At 34.0% G+C, this 20,202-nt stretch overlaps 1 protein-coding gene across 2 annotated transcripts in view; it reads right to left on the reverse strand.

Annotated features, from left to right (window-relative positions):
• The window catches only part of RDX (radixin), a 100,605-nt gene that overhangs the window by 64,841 nt on the left and 15,562 nt on the right, over positions 1–20,202 (reverse strand). For both annotated transcript variants that reach the window (XM_074216636.1, XM_074216637.1), the window contains exon 2: positions 3,194–3,262. In XM_074216636.1, coding sequence (XP_074072737.1) covers positions 3,194–3,205 — 12 coding nt within the window. In that variant the 5' untranslated portion in view covers positions 3,206–3,262. The remainder of the gene's footprint in view (positions 1–3,193; positions 3,263–20,202) is intronic.

The following is a 20,202-nucleotide window of genomic DNA, read 5'->3' on the forward strand; positions in this document are numbered from 1 at the left end:
AAATGGGGAGTTCACATTATATGTCCCTTCTGAACCCTATAATCATCAAGGGTCACAGAGGAAATCTTAATTGAACAAAGTCTGAGACTGATTCTGTCTTTTTTTTAAAAAAAAATTATCTTTTTGCTAGGTTTTGGAGCGTCATATTTTTCTCTCCCTGCATCCCCCCCTTTTCTCCTTACCCCTGATAGAAAGCATTCCAATATAGATTGTATATGTACAACTATGTTAAAAATATGATACTATTATGTCTTGAAGAATGGAGAGGGAAGAGTAAAATACTAGAAGGGGAAAGGAAAGGAATGTTACAGAAACTTATCTCACTCAGGGATGCAAAATAGACTTCTACACAAACAAGGAAAAGAGGCTAGGAAGAAGGGACTGACATTTAAACCTCACTCATCTGAACTGGTCAAAGGAGCAAAACCTGGGTGTACAAAGCACACATTGGGTACATAAATGTTTCATTCAATAGGAAAAAAGGAAAGAAATAGGCAAAGGGAGAAGGGGGGTATTAAATTAATGGGAGAAAATAAAACAAACTCCAAGAATATACAAAAACATTTATACTTTTTGAGATGAACAGAAAATGAGAGTCTTACAGGTTGTTCATCAGTTGAGGAATGGCTGAACAAATGGATATTAAAATTTAATGGCACTGTGTTTTTTTTTTTGGTAAGGCAATGGGGTTAAGTGGCTTGTCCAAGGCCACGCAGGTAGGTAATTATTAAGTGTCTGAGGCTGGATTTGAACTCCTGACTCCAGGGCTGGTACTCTATCCACTGCACCACCTAGACGTCCCTATTATGTTCTAAGAATGATGAAGAGAAAGGTTTCAGAGTAAACAGAACCAAGAGAACAATTTATGCAATAACAACAAAATAATAAAGACAACAACTTTAAAGAATTGGGAACTCTGATCAGTGTAATAACCACCTATGATTCTAGATGCCTGATCATTATAAACATGTTCCCCAAATCATTTGATACAGGAGTGGGGGACAGAGTACAGAACAATGTGTTTTTTCCAAGTTGGCTAATGTGAATATGCCTGACAATATATGCCTGTAATAAGGATTTTGTTTTTCTTTTATGCTGCTTTGGGGGGGGGGGGGATAGCACTGAAATAAAAGGAAAAAAGGAAGAATTTTATTGTTTTAAAAATAAGTGATTTTTTCCTAAAAGAGGCATTATTTTGCCGGGGCTTAGAAAAAACCAAGGCTCAGCATAAATGTAGCATCATAAAAAGGGGGAAATAATGTGGAATATTCTATCACCCCTTTCATTAAGTTGTTTCTACCAATCCTGTGATCAAAAAGGGAACCAACTGCAGAATATAAGTTCTTTGATTATAGGATTTGTTTTGCATTTTTGTCATTTTATCATCATAGCTTAACACATTGCTTTGATCATAATAGACTTTTTTTTTTAGGTTTTTGCAAGGCAAATGGGGTTAAGTGGCTTGCCCAAGGCCACACAGCTAGGTAATTATTAAGTGTCTGACATCAGATTTGAACCCAGGTACTCCTGACTCCAAGGCTGGTGCTTTATCCAGTACGCCACCTAGCCACCCTCATAATAGACTCTTAAAAAAATGTGTACTGAATAGAATTGATAGAAGGTAATTTCACATAAAAATCTCATAGGTGGTTGACAAAGTACTGGATCTCAAGAAGACCAGAGTTCAAAACAGGCCTCAGACACTAGGCAAATTTCTCTATCACAGTTACCTCATCTGTAAAAAAGGGAAAACAGCAGAACCATCCTTCTCAGCGTTGTTTTAAGAATAAATGAGATACTAAATCATTACTGATTAGAGAAATGCAAATTAAAGCATCTCTGAGGTGGGACTGGCCAATATGACAGAAAGGACAATGATCAATGTCGGAAGGGATGTGGGAAATCTGGGACACTAATACATTGTTGGAGAAGCTGTGAACTCATCCAGCCTTTCTTGAGGGAAATTTGGAATTATACCCAAAGGGCAATAAACACGTGCATACCCTTTAGATCCAACAATACATTACTGGGTCTATACCCTAAAGAGATCATGAAAAACGGTTAAAAACATTACTTGTACAAAAATATTCATAGCAGCTCTATTTATGGTAGCAAAGAATTGGAAATTGACTGAATGTCCCTCAATTGGGCAATGGCTGAACAAACTATATGTACATGGTATATGTATGTTATGGAACACTATTATTCTATTAGAAACCAGGAGAGATGGGAATTCAGAGATGCCTAGAAGGATTTGCATGAAATAATGCGGAGATGAGCAGAACCAGAAGAACACTGTACACCATAACAGCAACATGGGGGTAATAATCACTTTTAATGGACTTGTTCATTTCATCAGTACAATAATCAAGGATAATTTTGGCATATCTGTGATGGAGAATACCATCTGTATCCAAAGAAAGAACTGTGGATTTTTGAAAATCGAAGACCAAAGGAAATAACTTTTAATTAAAAAAAAAGTTATCAAAAAAATCACATGATGTAATTTTGCTATCTCATATTTTATTCTTTCCTTAAGGATATGATTTCTCTCTCAACATATTCAATTTTGATCAATGTATAGCATGCACACAATGTGAAGACTATCTATGGGGGGTGGGGGGAGAGAAGCAAGATTGGGGGAAATTGTAAAATTCAAAATTCAATAAATAAAATAAATTTATAGCAAAAGAAAGAATGTGATAAAATTTGTAAAGCATTTTACAAACCATAAAGCACTATGTAAATGCAAGTCATCATTGTTATCATCATGATCATCATCGAGCTAGATAAGATTTTAGAGACCATGTAGGGTTAGAAGTGATAAACGACCTTTTAAAACACGTAGCAAAACTGACATTCGAACTTAATTCAATGTTCTTTTAACAATATTTTCCTCTTGAAAAGTTTTTTAAAAAAATAAAATTAAGAGAAAGAAGCCTGGGTGAGACAATAATAGTAGGTATTAAGTTTTTTTTTAAATGAAAAATGAAAAACATTTAAACTGATGACTTAAAATAGGCTTCTAAGATCTACCAATTACATTTCAATCAAATGCAGAACTATATTAAAATTTTCTTAGTTCCCAAGATCTGATAAGGTCTTGAGCAATGATGGAAACATAATACTTAATTCCATGAAGTATATTTAATGAAAGAGGTTTAAGTCAAAAGAAATAAATTGATATACTTACTGGTTTCGGCATTTTTACTTCCTTTTGTATCTTCTTTTTTGTCTTTGTAGTTTTCCAAGTTCAAATGATCTGTGAAGTAAAAATATAAGGACATTAGTCATAACTTCATAAGTATGATCCATGTGTGTAAGACAACAAATTTTATAGAATATTTTAACATTAAAAAACCTAAAATTATATTTTTAAGGAGTCAATGTATTAGAGGTTTATTACTGTACAAACATTATTCTAGAATTACTAATTAGACTGTTAGTCTAAGCTACTTTCTAAAAATAACATTATACCTTCTTAGTGTCACCCAGCTTTCCTATTATCATTAACTAAAGAATAGTTGCTCAATTCTTTAAGAATTCTTCTGTAATGGAGTGAAGGGGGGGGGATGAGAAGGAATGGCATCAGAAATGGCTCAGAGAGGAAATAACATACACACTCAGTAGGATATAAAAATATTTCTTACCCTGGAGAAAAAAGGAGAGGAAAGGGATGGGAGAAGAGGGACAGAGGGAGGGGAGGGGGGTGTAGATATTAAAAGAAAGGGAAGACAGTGGGAGAGGGTAGTTAGATAAAACAGATTTCTGAGAAGGGACAGAGTGAAAGGAGAGAGAGAGAAAAAAAATAAATGGGTGGGGAGGAATAGAATGGAGTAAAATATAGTTAGATATAGCAACTATGGGAAAAAATACTGAAGCAACATCTCTGATGGACTTATGATAAAGAATGCCAACCCATCCCAGGGACAAAGCTGATGATATCTGAAGTATACTTTTTTTCCCTCTCACTCCATTTCTCTTGAGGTTTCTCTACCTTTGGGGGGGGGGAGAGTTTATGTTTACTTTTACAACAAGATTATTGTGGTAATGTGAAAATAAATTATCTGCTAATATTAACTAGCTATAACTGCCTCTCATTCTCTATTATATGTTTGAAAGATACTCAATAACAAGAAGCACTTAATAAGTTACAATTCATTTTTTTAGTATAAGTGAAGAATAAGCAAAGATTCAGATCTTTAAAATGATAGGACAGGGCACTAGGTGGCACAATGGATAGAGCACCTGTCCTGGAGTCAGGAGGACCTGAGTTCACATTCAGCCTCAGGCACTAAATTGCCTAGCTGTGTGACCTTGGACAAGAAACTTAACCGGTTGCTTTAAATAAATTTTTAAAAAAAGGCAGGACAGTGTTAAGGAAAATGTCGTCCATATCCAGAACTGTGAATTTTGAATGGAGAACACTTTTTAAAAACTTCTATTAGTTTTCCTTTTTTGCTCATCCCCCCCTTAAATTCTAATTCTCTTTCCCATATGACTAATATAGAATTATGTTAAACATGACTGTACCTGTATAACTTTTACCAGTTTGTTCACCACTTTGAATAGAAGAGGGAAGGAAGGATGGTAGAAAAATGTGGAACTCATAAACTTGCAAGTGGATGAATATTGAAAATTATCTTTGCATGTAGTCAGAAAAATTAAATGAAATTTCAATAAAGGTGAAAAAATATAGGTCAGGTATATACCTGGTATCATATTACAGAAGGGAGAAAGAAAGACTAAGTACATAATGAAAATATCTTTTCATGGGGCAGCTAGGTGGCACATTGGATAGAGCATTGGCCCTGGAGTCAGGAGGACCTGAGTTCAAATTCGGCCTCAGACATTTAATAATTACCTAGCTGTGTGGCCTTGGGAAAGCCACTTAACCCCACTGCCTTGCAAAAAAAAAAAAAACCTAAAAAAAATCTTTTCACCACCTTGCCAAAGACAAAAAACATTCTATTTAAAAAACGGTTTTTGACATCACTGCTTCCATGCAAGAAATTATATACACTGAGTTATTTATAGTATGCTTCAGTAAATGTGGGCATTGAAAAATACAGAAGAGTAAGAATAAATTATTACTTTACTATTGCTATGGAATTTCAAAGTAGGTAGGAAATTTCAGCAGTCACTTAGTAATCATAGACCTCCCCCCCCAAAATATAACATATCTAACAAGTGTTCATTATGTTCACTTAATGTAATTTGTACTTAATATCTTTCAAAAGGATGTGCTGTGTTTTTCATTCTTATTAATTATATAAATATAAGGCATGTTTTTAAAACCAGATTTTCCTCAAGACACAGACCTGCACTTATCAAAAAAGTTAACGAACGCAAACTGAACACCAGTTTTTACTAGGAGTGAAGCTCAAAATTTTTAATTTTCTTCATACATTCTTATCGAGGATAGCTTATCCATATCCTGTAACATACTCTGTGCACAAAATATATGCAGTAAATAATTCATGAATCAATCATTTGGTTTATCATAAGCAAAGCTTGACCAAAAATAAACAAGCAGCAAGGACATAGATCATCCACTTCCTCTTGTAAATTTTAAGTTACACGTTTTTCCCCTGTTCGTATATACAATAGAAGAAAATGCAGGTCTTTATTATGTATAGTTTGCTTTTTAAATACTTCAATGCTATCCTGCTATGCTGTGATTCCTTCTGAGTGTCTGTATTCTTTTGTATATTTCAAAAAATAAGTTTCCATGACCCTCTATTCTTTTATTTTAATATTAATCTTAATCCTTTACTTATTTTTCCCCACCCCATCAATCTTCTCTGCTTCTCAAGCTGGAGAAAATGAAAATGAAATCCAAAGGTTTCTAACAAATCAATATAATCACACAAAACAAATTCTTAAAATGTGTCACATCTGGGAACTTGAGTTTAATAACCTGTCAAGAGGTAGTTGACCAATGTTCTTAACTCTCTCTCAAAGCTGTCTTTATGATGTTATTATTATTGTATAAATTGTTCTGTTCCCTTCATTCTGCATCAGTTTATGTAAGTTTCCTAGGTTTCCATGATTCTTTTTTTTTTAAGGTTTTTGCAAGTCAATGGGGTTACGTGGCTTGCCCAAAGCCACACAGCTAGGTAATTATTAAGTGTCTGAGGCCAGAATTGAATTCAGGTCCTCCTGACTCCAGGGCCGGTGCTCTATCCACTACATCACCTAGCCGACCCTCCATGATCCTATTTTATCATTTCTCCCAGCAAATTCATATTCCACCATAAGCACATCCCATAATTTATTCAGTCATTTCTTATTTAAAAGGCATTCTCTTAGTTTCCAGTCATCACTATAAAGAGGATATTTTTCTACCTATGGATCCTCTTTCTCTTCTTTTGATTTGTGACTATTCTGTAACTGTAAGAAAAATTTTCTATAACAAATTAGTGTAATGTTACAAATATGGAATAAAATTATAAAATAATTATCTAAAAGCAGGTAGTGATTATCTCCCTTACTGCAGGACTTCAAGAAAAGACCACATGGCCCTTTCTCAAGGATGTTATAAAGAAGATGGATTGGACTGTATAACTTACATTATACCACTTCACATTTACTACCATTTCTGAACCTTATTTCCTGTTATTTGAACTATGGATAAGCTTCCTGCCTAACTTCTCAGGTTTGAGTTTCTCTTCGTAATACATTAAAATATATTGAATCAATCAGTTTAATTTTTTATGGCCAGACCTTGTACTACAACACCATTTTAGCAGGATTAGGATTATACAGTCCAAAATCACTATCACCACTGATTATGTCCCTGTGCTTTTAAAAACAAAAGTAAACCCTCATAACTTGTAAAACAGGGTCTTACTTAGCATACAAATTCAACACTTTCCATAACCTTGATGCCAACCTATATTCCTACAATCATTAACTGGCAAGTCATTTAAGCTTCTTTGAGACCAATTGATGGGCATTCCTTCAGTTTTCATTCTTTTACTGCATTCTTTTAGTGCTTTACTTATTCCACCCAACAAATTCAACTGACAATTATTAAGCAACTAAGTGAAAGGAACTAAGCTAGAAGAATTAAAAGGCAAGTCCTTGCCCTTTTTTAGCTGCTTTATATTGCAGGGTTTTATCTTATTATTTCCTAATAGCAAGCAACTTGAGGGGAAAGATCATGTCCACAGATCTTTATATTTACCATAACTACAGACTTTTAACATAGTAATATTTCATGAGGTACTGCTGAAGAGATGAAAATTATAATGGCTGGAGAAACAATTCTGGAAACTAAAATCATGTAGGATAGCATCATGTAAAATCCATACTGATAGAGCTGAGATGAGAGGACGATGGGGAAATAAAATTTACAATCCCAGAAGATTTAATAGACCAATTTTTATAAGAAATCTGAAGCAGTTTTAAAAATTAGTATTATAGTATTTGCATATATTCTTATGAAATAGTAAAAATTATCAGTCCACAAAGTATTTACTACTTGAGTCTATAATTTATGACATTTTAATTTACAAATGATAAATCTAAAGCTGAAAGGGTTAACTAATTTACAAATGATGTATCTAAGGCTGAAAGGGATAACTAACATAACTAATTTACCAAATACTTGGGTAATGTCAGAATCAAGAATGGGTCTTGTTTCTTCTGACTTCATTTTTAAGAATATTTCCATTATACCCTATCTCTTCAGAAATGACCTCTTTAGTATCAATGGACTAACAGAAGTTTTCAAAGAAGCCATCAATTTTACCTCCTAAATACTGATAGGATTTCTTTCTTCTTCCTTTTTTTTTTGGGGGGGGGGAGAATTCTGAACTATGATTTTACAAGTATGAGGAATTCCCAGTACAGACTTTGCCTCAACTGAGGACTATCAGCCACTCCTTTGTATCATTTAATATTACTAAGTTATAATCAGGAAGAACTGAGTTAAAATCCAGGCTCAGACACTAGCTGTGTGACCCTAGGCAAGTCATTTAACCTCACTTTCCTCAATTGTAAAACAGCATTTACCTTGCAAGGCTGTTGAAAGAACCAAATTTAATAATATTTGTAAAAATTTGTTTAAGTGCTTAGCACCATACCTGGTATATTGTAGATGCTATATAAATACTTATTCTCTTATTACCATTTCATTACTATTCTCTTTTCATTACCATTACTAATCTATGAACAAAGCTAAGACCTTTATGGATTGGAGGGAGTTCTCATACCTGAAGTTGTCTAAACAATCACTGATCCTCAGTATATATAGGTATTATAACAAAATACAGGTTATCTGTGGAAAAGTTAGAATCATACACATAATCAACAGAAGAAAACACTAAGCTTCCTTGCTGCCTAGAGATGACACAATAGATTGACCTACAAGGGTTGAATTTTTATCCATTTAGTGCCAATAAAGAACCACCAAAATGTCCTAAAAACTATTTTCATTAATGTACACTTGACAAATTTCTATGAAAAATTAAATCTTTGACTAACAAAATCAAGAACACTCAAATTAATATTGGTTGAAATTTAAAAATAAAATTTAACATTTAAAACAAATATTAAAAAATATTCCTTGAGGGTTGAAGAACATCCAATTGGCAATAATTATGATTTTCTCATTAATACTAAAAACTTATCAGAGTATATAGAGTATATAAATAGATCATCTTCAAAGGAAGAAATGCAAATTATTAATAACCACATTGAAATTCCAAATCACTAAAAATTAAAGAAATGAAAATTAAAATGAGTCTACCTCACATGCATCAGATTTTTTTAAAAACTGCCTCAGAAAAATGCAGAAAAATGAAAATGAAAAATACTAGCTCAGTAAGGCACTGTTAAGTAATGATATAAATTAGTCCAGTCATTTTAGAATGCAATTTTGAACTGCACTAAAAACTGAACAAACCTTTTGCCTTAGAACTACCACCTGGCAAAGGGGTTAAAAGGCATTAACACCCTGATGATCTGGAAAATGTGTAAAATTTGACACTTCCCTGCATAATAGAGAAGTTTGAATCATCACAGTATAAAATATGTTGATATTATACAATATTATACATACATTTTATGCATTTCTGAGGTTTTGGGGTTTTTTTTAGGTTTTTTGCAAGGCAAATGGGGTTTAGTGGCTCGACCAAGGCCACACAGCTAGGTAATTATTAAGTGTCTGAGGCCACATTTGAACTCAGGTACTCCTGACTCCAGGGCCAGTGCTCTGTCCACTGCACCACCTAGCCACCCGCATTTCTGAGTTTCTAAGTTTTTCTTTTTAATTTGCTGGTCTTCACATGTTTTCTGCAGCTTCTGCAAAACCCCGCCCCCCCCCCCCCAATTCTCACTTAATTTCTGATGCTAAACCATAATATATTGAAATGGAATTGGGGGAAAGTCAATATGTGTTAGAGTCAACTGTACTACCATTACAACACATATACCACAAAGATCAAATAAAGGACCCACATGCAGAAAGCTATTCAAGGAAGCACTTCAAAAGTGCTTCAGAAAGAAGTTAAAGAAACAGGAAGTTAAACAAATCACTACATATTAGTATAATAAAATATTATTTAATAAAATACAGAATTTGAGCTTGTTGAGCACTTCAGTGGTCATATGAGGCAATCCGTACATAACTGGAATCCCTATTAAACACACTGGACAAGTTTTTCTCCAGTCCTGTTTGAAAACCTCTGAAGTATGGGACGGGGTATGGAGTTGTGAAGAAAAACCTTACACCTCTCCTGGTACCTCATTCAACTTCAGATGTCTCTAACTGAAAAAATTTTTCTGACAACAAGCTCAAATCTGCCTTTTTGCAACTTCTACTCATAGCTCCTGGTTCTGGCCTCTAAAATTTAAAAATCATTCAAATATTTGGGCCAGCATCTATTAGTTTCCTGCCATCCTCCCCAATATCAGAGGAAACAAAATATTTAAATAGCTCATTTCAGAAAGAGAAGTTGAAGAAACCATCAATAACTCCCTAAGAAAAAGTCTCTTAAGTCCTGCTAGATTTAAGAATTAATTCCAATTCTACATAAATTATTTTTAAATAGAGACATTCTGCTGAGTTCCTTTTGACACCAAATTGATGCTGATAGAATTTCTTCCTGTCCCTTTAGTTCTCCATCAGTAGCACTTTTAACTTTTGTTTATTAAAGTATCTATTAAGACAAGATCAAGTCCTAATCTATTTATGTCCAACCTTTCTAAGTATGCTCCCATCCTCTTGCTATTATAGTATAACCTTCCTTAACTAAAATATCTGGTAAAGTTAAGTCACTTGGTGATTTAATTATGTATAGAGGCTCTAAGTGCTCTCCCTCCCTCAGTGTCTATAGCACCCTCATAGTCATTGCATTCCTGTCTCATTTAAATCCACATCCTCTAAGTGCATTCCCTTCAACTATATTCAACTATATTCAACCATTTAACTATCACAAGAAGATAATTCTGGAGAGTTATGGGTGTTATCTTCCTCTGTAGGAATTTATACAGCATTAAGCTATTCACTAGAGGGTTTTTTCCTACCTTTACATTTATCTTTTTATGCATCTCTTGAGTCTTGTATTTGAAGATTGAATTTTTTGTTCAGTTCTGATCTTTTTACTAGAAAATATTTTGGAAGTCTCCTTTTTCATTGAATATCAGTCTTTTTCCCCCCTGAAAGAATATGCTGAATTATACAGGGTAGTAAATTCTTGGAAGTAATTCAAAACCCTCTGCCCTCCGAAATATCATCCTCTAGACCCTCCATTCCTTTTATGTTGAAATTGATAAGTCCTGTAGAAGCTTGATTGTTCTTCCTTTTTATTTAAAATGCTTCTTTTTGGCTGCCTGCAGTTTTTTCTTATTTATTCGAGAATTCTGGAATTTGGCTATTGTAGTGCTTGGAATTTTTATTTCATGTTTCCTTTTCCAGTCAATTTATTTTAGTTTTCAGTGAGTTTCATTTACCTTTTAGATGAATTGCATTCTTTTTTCAGTTGGTTGATTTTATTTTTTGATGAGTTAAAATTCTTTTTCCGATTTGGTTATTTTTAGTTTTAAAGAAGTTTATTTCTTTAGTCAGTTTTTCATAATTTTCTGGCATGGCTCTCATTTCTTTTTTCTGTTTTTCTTTGTCTTCCCTTCTTTCATTTTTTAAAATCTTTTTTAAGTTCTTCCATGAGGTTTTGCATTCGAGTCCAATTCATAAACTCCTTTGAGACTTATGTTGCTGCTTTCTTCTGAGATGGCATTTTTATCATCTGTCTGCATAGTAGCTTTTTGGGTTTTTTTTTCTCATTTTGATTGTTGAGTTCTGCTTCTGAGGTATAGGGAGCATATTCCCAAGCTTTTTATTAAGGGGTTGCAGTCTAATCCCTGGTTTATCACTTGCTAAGATGTTGCCCATGCAGAAGTTTTGTTTCCTCCTTTATGTTCAGGTTCTTCTATGTAGTGGTTTGTTCTCAACCCAGTCTGGTCTGTTTCCCCAGTGTTCCAACTTTGTTTGGGGCTGGGAATCCTCCCTGCTAACCTGCTATGTAGCTGCTGGGCCCTGACCTGCACTGTGGCTAGAAGGGAAAATTCTGGATTTTTGTTTTTATTAATTGGAAGAACTGGATGTTAAGGATGGAGTAGATGATTCAAACCTTAGGTGGAAGTAGAAAGGAAAATCTAGTCTCTTTATCCTAGATTTTGGGCAAGCATATTTGAAAGGGCAGCTAGGTGTGTAGGCCTAGAGTCAGGAACATCTGTGTACAAATCTAGGCATATATAATTAATAGCTGTGTGACCTTGGACAAATTATTTAACCCCGGTTTACCTCAATCCACTGAAAAAAGGATATGGCAAACCACTCTCTAAGCCAAGAAAACCCTAAATGTGGCCCATGGGATCAATGAAGAGTTGGACACAAGTGAATGATTTAACAACAAATATTTCAGAGTTCAGAGGTAAGATAGCTAAGATCCCATGGTGTAAAATGTTTTGGCGGATATCAGCCTATTATGAGAGATGCTCAAGAATGAAAGTGAAAAAACAAAGGAATAAAGTTACAGTGGGGATATGTGTGTGATGTAAGTAGACACCAATATAGAAGCATAAGGAACTCATTAAACAACTTTAATTTTAAAAGAAAGTCACGTAAGATAAGAGCAAGGTAACAAAAGTTGACTATAAAAGCATGGCGTAATCTTGTAAAAATAGTGTGAGGAATACTAAAACTGAGAACAAACTGAATCTCGTGAAAGAAAGCTAAGAACAACAAAACAGTTGGTTTTTTTTGTTTGTTTTGTTTTTAACTATAGCAGACAGAACTTTTTCTTAGAGAATATGAGATGATAGCTGACAACAGATTGAAGGTAGAGTTCCTCAGTTTTTGTTTCTTTTTTTCTCTGTAAAAGAGAATGACCTTTACCCTATGAATATTAGAACAATGGCTAATGAGGAGTTGATACCCAGTTAAATAAGGAGATACTAAGAGAGTACCTAATTGCTTTTGATGAATTAAAGTCACTTGGCCCAGATGAACTGCAGTTTGTTTGGGATCTGGAAGAACTGGGAGATCTGATTGTTAAACCACTGTCAACAATATTTGAGAGATCATGGGGAAAAAAAAAAGAGTACCACAAAATTAGAAAATGATAAATGTCCCAGTATTCTTTTTCTTATTTTTCTTGAGAATAGACTAAAGAGCTTGACTTTGATTCCTGGAAGAATTCTAGAATAGACCATTAAAAAGACTACTGGGAATTTTTTTAAATTTATTTTTATTAAAGATATTATTTGAGTTTTACAATTTTCCCCCCAATCTTACTCCCCCCCTCCACGGAAAGCAATCTGTCAGTCTTTACTTTGTTTACATGTTTTACCTTGATCCAAATAGGGTGTGATGAGAGAGAAATCACATTCTTAAGGAAGAGACAAGAAGATCAGACAATAAGATATATCTTTTTTTCTAAGTTAAAGGGAATAGTCCTTGAACTTCCTTCAAATTCCACAGCTCCTTATCTGGATACAGATGGCACTCTCCTTTGCAGACAGCCCAAAATTGTTCCCCATTGTTGCACTGATGGAATGAGCAAGTCCTTCAAGGTTGAACATCACTCCCATGTTGCTGTTAGGGTGTACAGTGTTTTTCTGGTTCTGCTCATCTCACTCAGCATCAGTTCATGCAAATCCCGCCAGGTTTCCCTGAAATCCCATCCCTCCTGGTTTCTAATAGAACAATAGTGTTCCATGACATACATATACCACAGTTTGCTAAGCCATTCCCCAATTGAAGGACATTTACTGGATTTCCAATTCTTTGCCACCACAAACAGGGCTGCTATAAATATTTTTGTACAAGTAATGTTTTTACCCTTTTTCATCATCTCTTCAGGATGTAGACCCAGTAGTGTTATTGCTGGGTCAAAGGCTATGCACATTTTTGTTGCCCTTTGGGCTTAGTTCCAAATAGCTCTCCAGAAGGGTTAGATGAGTTCACAGCTCCACCAACAGTGTAATAGTGTCCCAGATTTCCCACAACCCTTCCAACAATAATCATTATTCTTCCTGGTCATATTGGCCAGTCTGAGATGTGTGAGGTGGTACCTCAGAGAAGCTTTAATTTGCATTTCTCTAATAATTAATGATTTAGAGCATTTTTTTCATATGGCTATGGATTCCTTTGATCTTATCTGTAAATTGCCTTTGCATATCTTTTGACCATTTGTCAATTGGGGAATGGCTTGGGAAATTTCTAGAAAGGAAAATGATTACCAAAAAAAAAACCAAGCTTCATGAAATAAGAATATGTGCCATTTCCTTTTTTTTTTACATAATTATTAAACTATTTGATAAAAAGGAATATTGTGGAGATAATTTGATAAAATATCTCCTACTATTCTTGAAGTGATGATGGAGTAATAGAAGTGATGATGGAGTAATAGGGATTCTATGAGAATAAAAGAAGTAGTTTCATTGTCAATGAGACAAGACACTTTTATAGTGGAGTACCTTGGGGATCTGAGTGTGACCTTGTAAAATGGTAAAAATCTCATCAAATATTTGGGTGCTAACATAAATACTCCTCAACCTAAGCAGTTAATATATAAAGCTGGAAGTGAAAGCTAACCGTTATGATGACAAGACTCTAAAGGGTCTTAAGTTAGAACACTTCAATGAAAACTATCAATAAGGAGTAAATATAAACTTCCAACAATATTATAGCCAAATTCTAAAACTCCCAAATCAAAAGAGAAAATTTTAAAAGCTGCAGGAAACAAACAATTACAACTAAGAATCAACTACCCAGAAAAACTGAAGATCCTCTTTCAAGGGAAAAGATGAACTTTCAGTGAAACAGAGGACTTTCAGACTTTCCTATTGAAATAACCAGAGCTGAACAGAAAGTTTGATCTCTAAGTAAGGGACTCTGGTGCACCACAGGGGGTGTGGAAGAGAAGGACTAACTATGAGAATTTAATGATATCGAACTATTTGTATTCCTGCATGGGAAGAAGATGTAAATGAGAAAGTTCATATGAGTTATCAATAAGAGCTGTTAGAAGGAGCATATATAATGCAAAGGCAATTTACAGATGAGACCAAAGCAATCCATGGTCATATGAAAAACTGCTCTAAATCATTACTTATTAGAGAAATGCAAATTAAAGCTTCTCTGAGGTATCACTTCACACTTCTCAGATTGGCCAATATGACCAGAAAGGATAATGATCATTGTTGGAAGGGTTGTGGGAAATCTGGGATACTATTACATTGTTGGTGGAGCTGTGAACTCATCCAGCCTTTCTGGAGAGAAGTCTGGAGCTACACCCAAAGGGTAACAAAAATGTGCATACCCTTTGATCCAGCAATACCACTACTGAGTCTATACCCTGAAGAGATGATAAAAAAAGGTAAAAACATCACTTGTACAAAAATATTCATAGCAGCCCTGTTTGTGGTGGCAAAGAATTGGAAATCAAGTAAATGTCCTTCAATTGGGGAATGGCTTAGCAAACTGTGGTATATGTATATCATGGAACACTATTGTTCTATTAGAAACCAGGAAGGATGGAAATTCAGGGAAGCCTGGAGGGATTTGCATGAACTGATGTTGAGCAAGATGAGCAAAACCAGAAAAACACTGTACACCCTAGCAGCAACATGGGGGTGATGATCAACCTTGATGGACTCACTCATTCCATCTGTGCAACAATCAGGGACAATTCTGAGCTATCTGCAATGGAGAATACCATCTGTATCCAGAGAACCAATTGTAGAGTTTGAACAAAAACCAAGGACTATTACCTTAAATTTAGAAAAAAACTGATATCTTATTGTCTGATCTTGCCATCTCTTATACTTTATATTTCTTCCTTAAGGATATGAGTTCTCTCATCACATTCTATTTGGATCAATGTATACCATGGAAACAATGTAAAGACTAACAAATTGCCTTCCCTGGGGGGAGGGGGAGGGAAGTAAGATTGGGGGAAAACTGTAAAACTCAAAATAAAGTCTTTAAATAAACAATTCAAGAAGAATAAAAATTGATAAAAGGACTGGAAAAAAGTTACAAATACAAAATATATACATATATAAAGGAGCATATATATACAGGGCACAGGAAGGAGCGGAATATAATAGTATAATACAGTAAAAAGATGGAGTCAATGGGTGATAAAGGAAAGTACTGGAAGGAAGGGAAAGGAGATGAAGAAGAAGCTAAGAAATTTCACATAAGAGTCAAGAAAAAAGCTTTTTTTTTTCCAATGGAGTGGAGAGGGGGAAGGCAAGGGGGAATGAATGAACCTTCATTCTCATGGGAAATGGCTCAGAGAGGAAATAACATACACACTTAATAGGGTGAGGAAATCTATCTTACCCTAGAGAAAAATGAAGTGGGATAAGGGGGAATGGGAGAAGGAAAGGGGGAATAGGTGACAGAAGAGAGGGAAGATTGAGGGAGAGAGTACTCAAATACAACATACTTTTGGACAGGACCAGGATGAAAGGAGAGAGAGAATAGAATAAATGAGAGTGGGGAGGAAGAGAGTGGAGTTACAGTTAGTAATAGCAACTGTGGGAAAAATATTGAAGCAACTTCTTTGGTGGACTTATGATAAAGAAAGTAACTCACTCCAGAGACAGAGCCATTGGAATCTGAACACAGACTGAAATACATTTTTTTTCTCTCACGATTCTTGAGGTTTCTCATTTTCTTGGGGGGGGGGGCTTATGTTTACTCTTATAACAAAATTATTGTAATAATAAATTAAAGCTCACTTAAAAAAAAAAAAGAAACCAAGAGGGATGGGAATTCAGGGAAGGCTGGAAGAATTTGCATGAACTAATGCTGAGCGAGATGATTAGAACCAGAAAAACATTATACACCCTAACAGCAACATGGGAGTGATGACCAACCTTGATGGACTTGCTCATTCCATCAGGACAAGATCAGGGACAATTTGGGGGTATCTGTGATGGAGAATACCATCTGGATCCAGAGAAAGAATCACAGAGTTTGAAAAAAGACCAAACACTATAACATTTAATTTAGGGTGAAAAAAAAACCCATTATCTTACTATATAATCCTGCTATCTCTCTTCTTTTTAAGATTTTTCAAGGCACCCAGCCACCCCCAATCCTGCTATCTCTTATACTTTATTTTTCTTCCTTAAGGATACGATTTCTCTCTCATCACATTCAGCACATACCATGGAAATATTGTGAAAATTGACAAACTGCCTTCTGGGGGGGGGGGGGGAGGGAAGAAAGATTAGGAGAAAAATTGTAAAACTCAAAATAAATAAAAGAAAAAAGTTAAAGGGGAAAGGGAGCAAAACAATGGTGAGGAGGAATAAGAGAAAAGGAAGGAGAAAAACAAATAGGAAAAGAAAGCATGGAGGGAAATAGAGAATTAGTCATTTTTTTTGAGAATTAGTCATCTTAACTGTAAATGGAAATGGGATGAACCCTCCATAAAATGGAAGCAGGAAGCAGAATAGATTAAAAACTAAAATCCTACAATATGTTTATAAGAAATACTTTTGAAGCAGAGAGACACACACAGGGTAAAGGTAAAAGACTAGATTATATCATGCCTCAGGGAAATAATAAAATAGGGACAGCAATTCTGATCTCAAACAAAACCAAAAATATATCTTATTAAAGGAAGGAAACTATATCTTAAAAGGGACTACAAGCAATGAAGTTATATCATTAGTAAATATATATGCACCAAGGGGTATAGCATTACAAAGGGACATCAACAGCAAAACTTTAATAATGGGGGATATCTCAACCTCCCTCTCCCAGAATCAGCTAAATCTAACCACAAATAAACAAGAAGGAAATTAAGAAGGTGAATCTTAGGAAATAGATATTACAGGCCTCTAGAGAAAATGAAATGGGGATAAAAAAGGATGTACCTTTTTCTCTGCAATACTTGGTACCTATATCAAAACTAACCATATACTAGGGTATTAAAAACCTTATAATAAAATGCAGAAAAGCAGAAATAATGAATGCATGCTTTTTCAGATCATGATGCAACATTACATGTAATGAAGGGTCATGGAAAGATAAACCAAAACTTAACTGGAAACTATATAATCTAATTTTAAAGAATGGGTGGATCAAACAATAAATCCTAGAAATAATCAACCATTTCATCCAAGAAAATGACAAAAATGAGTTATCATACTTAAATTTATGGGATGCAGCCAAAGCAGTTTTGAAGGAAAATTTTATCTCTAAAAGTTCATATGAATAAAATAGAGAAAGGAGATCAATTAATTAGGTATACAACTAAAAAAGCTAGAAAAAGAACTAATTAAAGATCCCCAATTACATACCAAATTAGAAATTTTGAAATCAAAGGAGAGATTGATAAAATTGAAAGCAAGAAAATCATTGATCTAATAAATAAAACTAAGAGTTGGTTTTATGGGGAAAAGTCAATATGATAAACCTTTGGTAAACCTGATTTAAAAAAAAAAGGGAAGAATACCAAATTACCAGCATCAAAAAGGGGTGAATCACCACTAATGAGGAGGAAATTAAAGAGACAATTCAGAGCTATTTTTCCCAACTGTATGTCATTAAATTTGACAATCTGAGTTAAAATGGATGAATATTTTCAAAGATATAAACTATTATTAACAGAACATATTAACAGAAGAGGAAATAAAATATTTAAATAACTCATTTCAGAAATAGAAGTTAAAGAAACCATCAATAAACTCCCTAAGAAAGTCTCCAGGTCCAGCTGAATTTACAACATTTAAGAAAAAATTAATTCCAATTCTGCATAAATTATTTTTTAAAATAGGAGTTCTGCCAAATTCCTTTTATGATGCCAAAATGACACTGATACTTAATTCAGGAAGAGTAGAAACAAAGAAAATTATAGACCAATCTCCCTAATGAAAACTGATAAAAATCTTAAATGATATTAGCAAAAGAGTTACAACAAGTAATTTCTAGAATAATATACCATGATCAAGTAGGATTTATACCAGATAGGCAGGGATGGTTCAATGTTAGGAAAATACTCAACATAATTACATATCAATAATAAAACCATCAGAATTCATGATTATTTCAACTGATGCTGAAAAAAACTAACTAGAGATTTAAAAACACTAGAGATTTCAGAAATAAATGGAGTTTTCCTTAAAATAATAAGCAATATCTATCTAAAATTATTAACAAATATTATATATAATAGAGATAAACTAGAAGCATTTCCAATAAGATCAGGGATGAAAAAAGGATGTACATTATCACCATTACTATTCAACATAGTATTAGAAATATTAGTTTTAGCACTAAGAGAAGAAAAGGAAATTGAAAGAATCAGAATTGGCGAGGAGGAAGCAAATGCAGATGATATGATGTATACTTTTAAGAGAGTCATTTAAAAACTACTTGAAACAATTAACAAATTCAGCAACGTAGAAGGATATAAATTAAACCCACACAAAATCATCAGCATTTCTATATATGAACAACAAAGCCCAAGGGCAAGAGATAGAAACACAAAGTCCATCTAAAGTAACTGTAGACAACATAAAATACCTGGGAATCTACCACCCAGAACAAACTCAGAAAATGTGGGGACACAATTACAAAACACTTTTCACACAAATAAAGTCAGATGTAAACAATGGCAAAGATATCAATTGTTCATGATTAGGCCTAATATAATAAAAATGACAATTCTACTCAAGTTAATTACTTAATCATCATACCAATCAAACTAACAAATACTATTTTATAGAACTAGAAAAAAATAGTAACAAAATTCATCTGGAGACAAAACATGTCAAGAGAACTAATGAAAAAAATTTTAAAGGAAGGTGACATAGTTCAAAAACTATAGTAAAGTGGCAGTCATCAAAATTGCCTGGTACTGATTAAGAAATGAGAGTAATGGATCAGGTAAGATAGGTACAAAAGAAACAGTAGTAAATGATTGCAATAATCTACTGTTTGACAAACCCAAACACATTAGCTTCTGGGATAAGAACTCACTATTTGACAAAAACATCTGGAAAAACTGTAAAATAATATGGCAAAAATTAGGTATAGACCCACATCTCACACCATATCCTAAAATAAGGTCCAAATACATACAAGAGTTAGACTTCAAGGGAGAGACCACAGACCAATCAACAGATCAAGAAATATTCTGTCAGATCTATGGAAAGGGGAGAAAAATTTATGACCAAATGAGAAGAGTAAGTACACCATAAATCGTAAAATGGATGATTTTTCATTATATTAATTTAAAAAGGGTTTGCACTAATAAAACCAATACCACCAAGATTAGAAGTAAAACCGAATGCTGGGAAACAATTTTCACAAGTAGAAATTCTGATAAAGGTCTCATTTCTAAAATATATAGAGAATTGAATCAAATGTATAAGGTTATGAGTCATTCCCCAATTAATAAATGGTTAAAGGATATGAACAAGCAGTTTTCAATGAAGAACTTAAATCCATATATAACCATATGAAAAAATGTTCCAAATCATTACAGATTAGAAAAAATGCAAATTAAAACAACTATGAGGTACCACCCCACACCTATCAGATTGGCTAAGATGACAAAAATGGAAAACACTATGTTGGAGAGAATTGGGACATTAATGATCTTTTTTTTAAGTTTTTTTTTTTTTGCAAGGCAATGGGGTTAAGTGGTTTGCCCAAGGCCACACAGC

This window comes from Macrotis lagotis, chromosome 1, assembly GCF_037893015.1.
Source record: "Macrotis lagotis isolate mMagLag1 chromosome 1, bilby.v1.9.chrom.fasta, whole genome shotgun sequence".
NCBI lineage: Eukaryota > Metazoa > Chordata > Mammalia > Peramelemorphia > Peramelidae > Macrotis > Macrotis lagotis.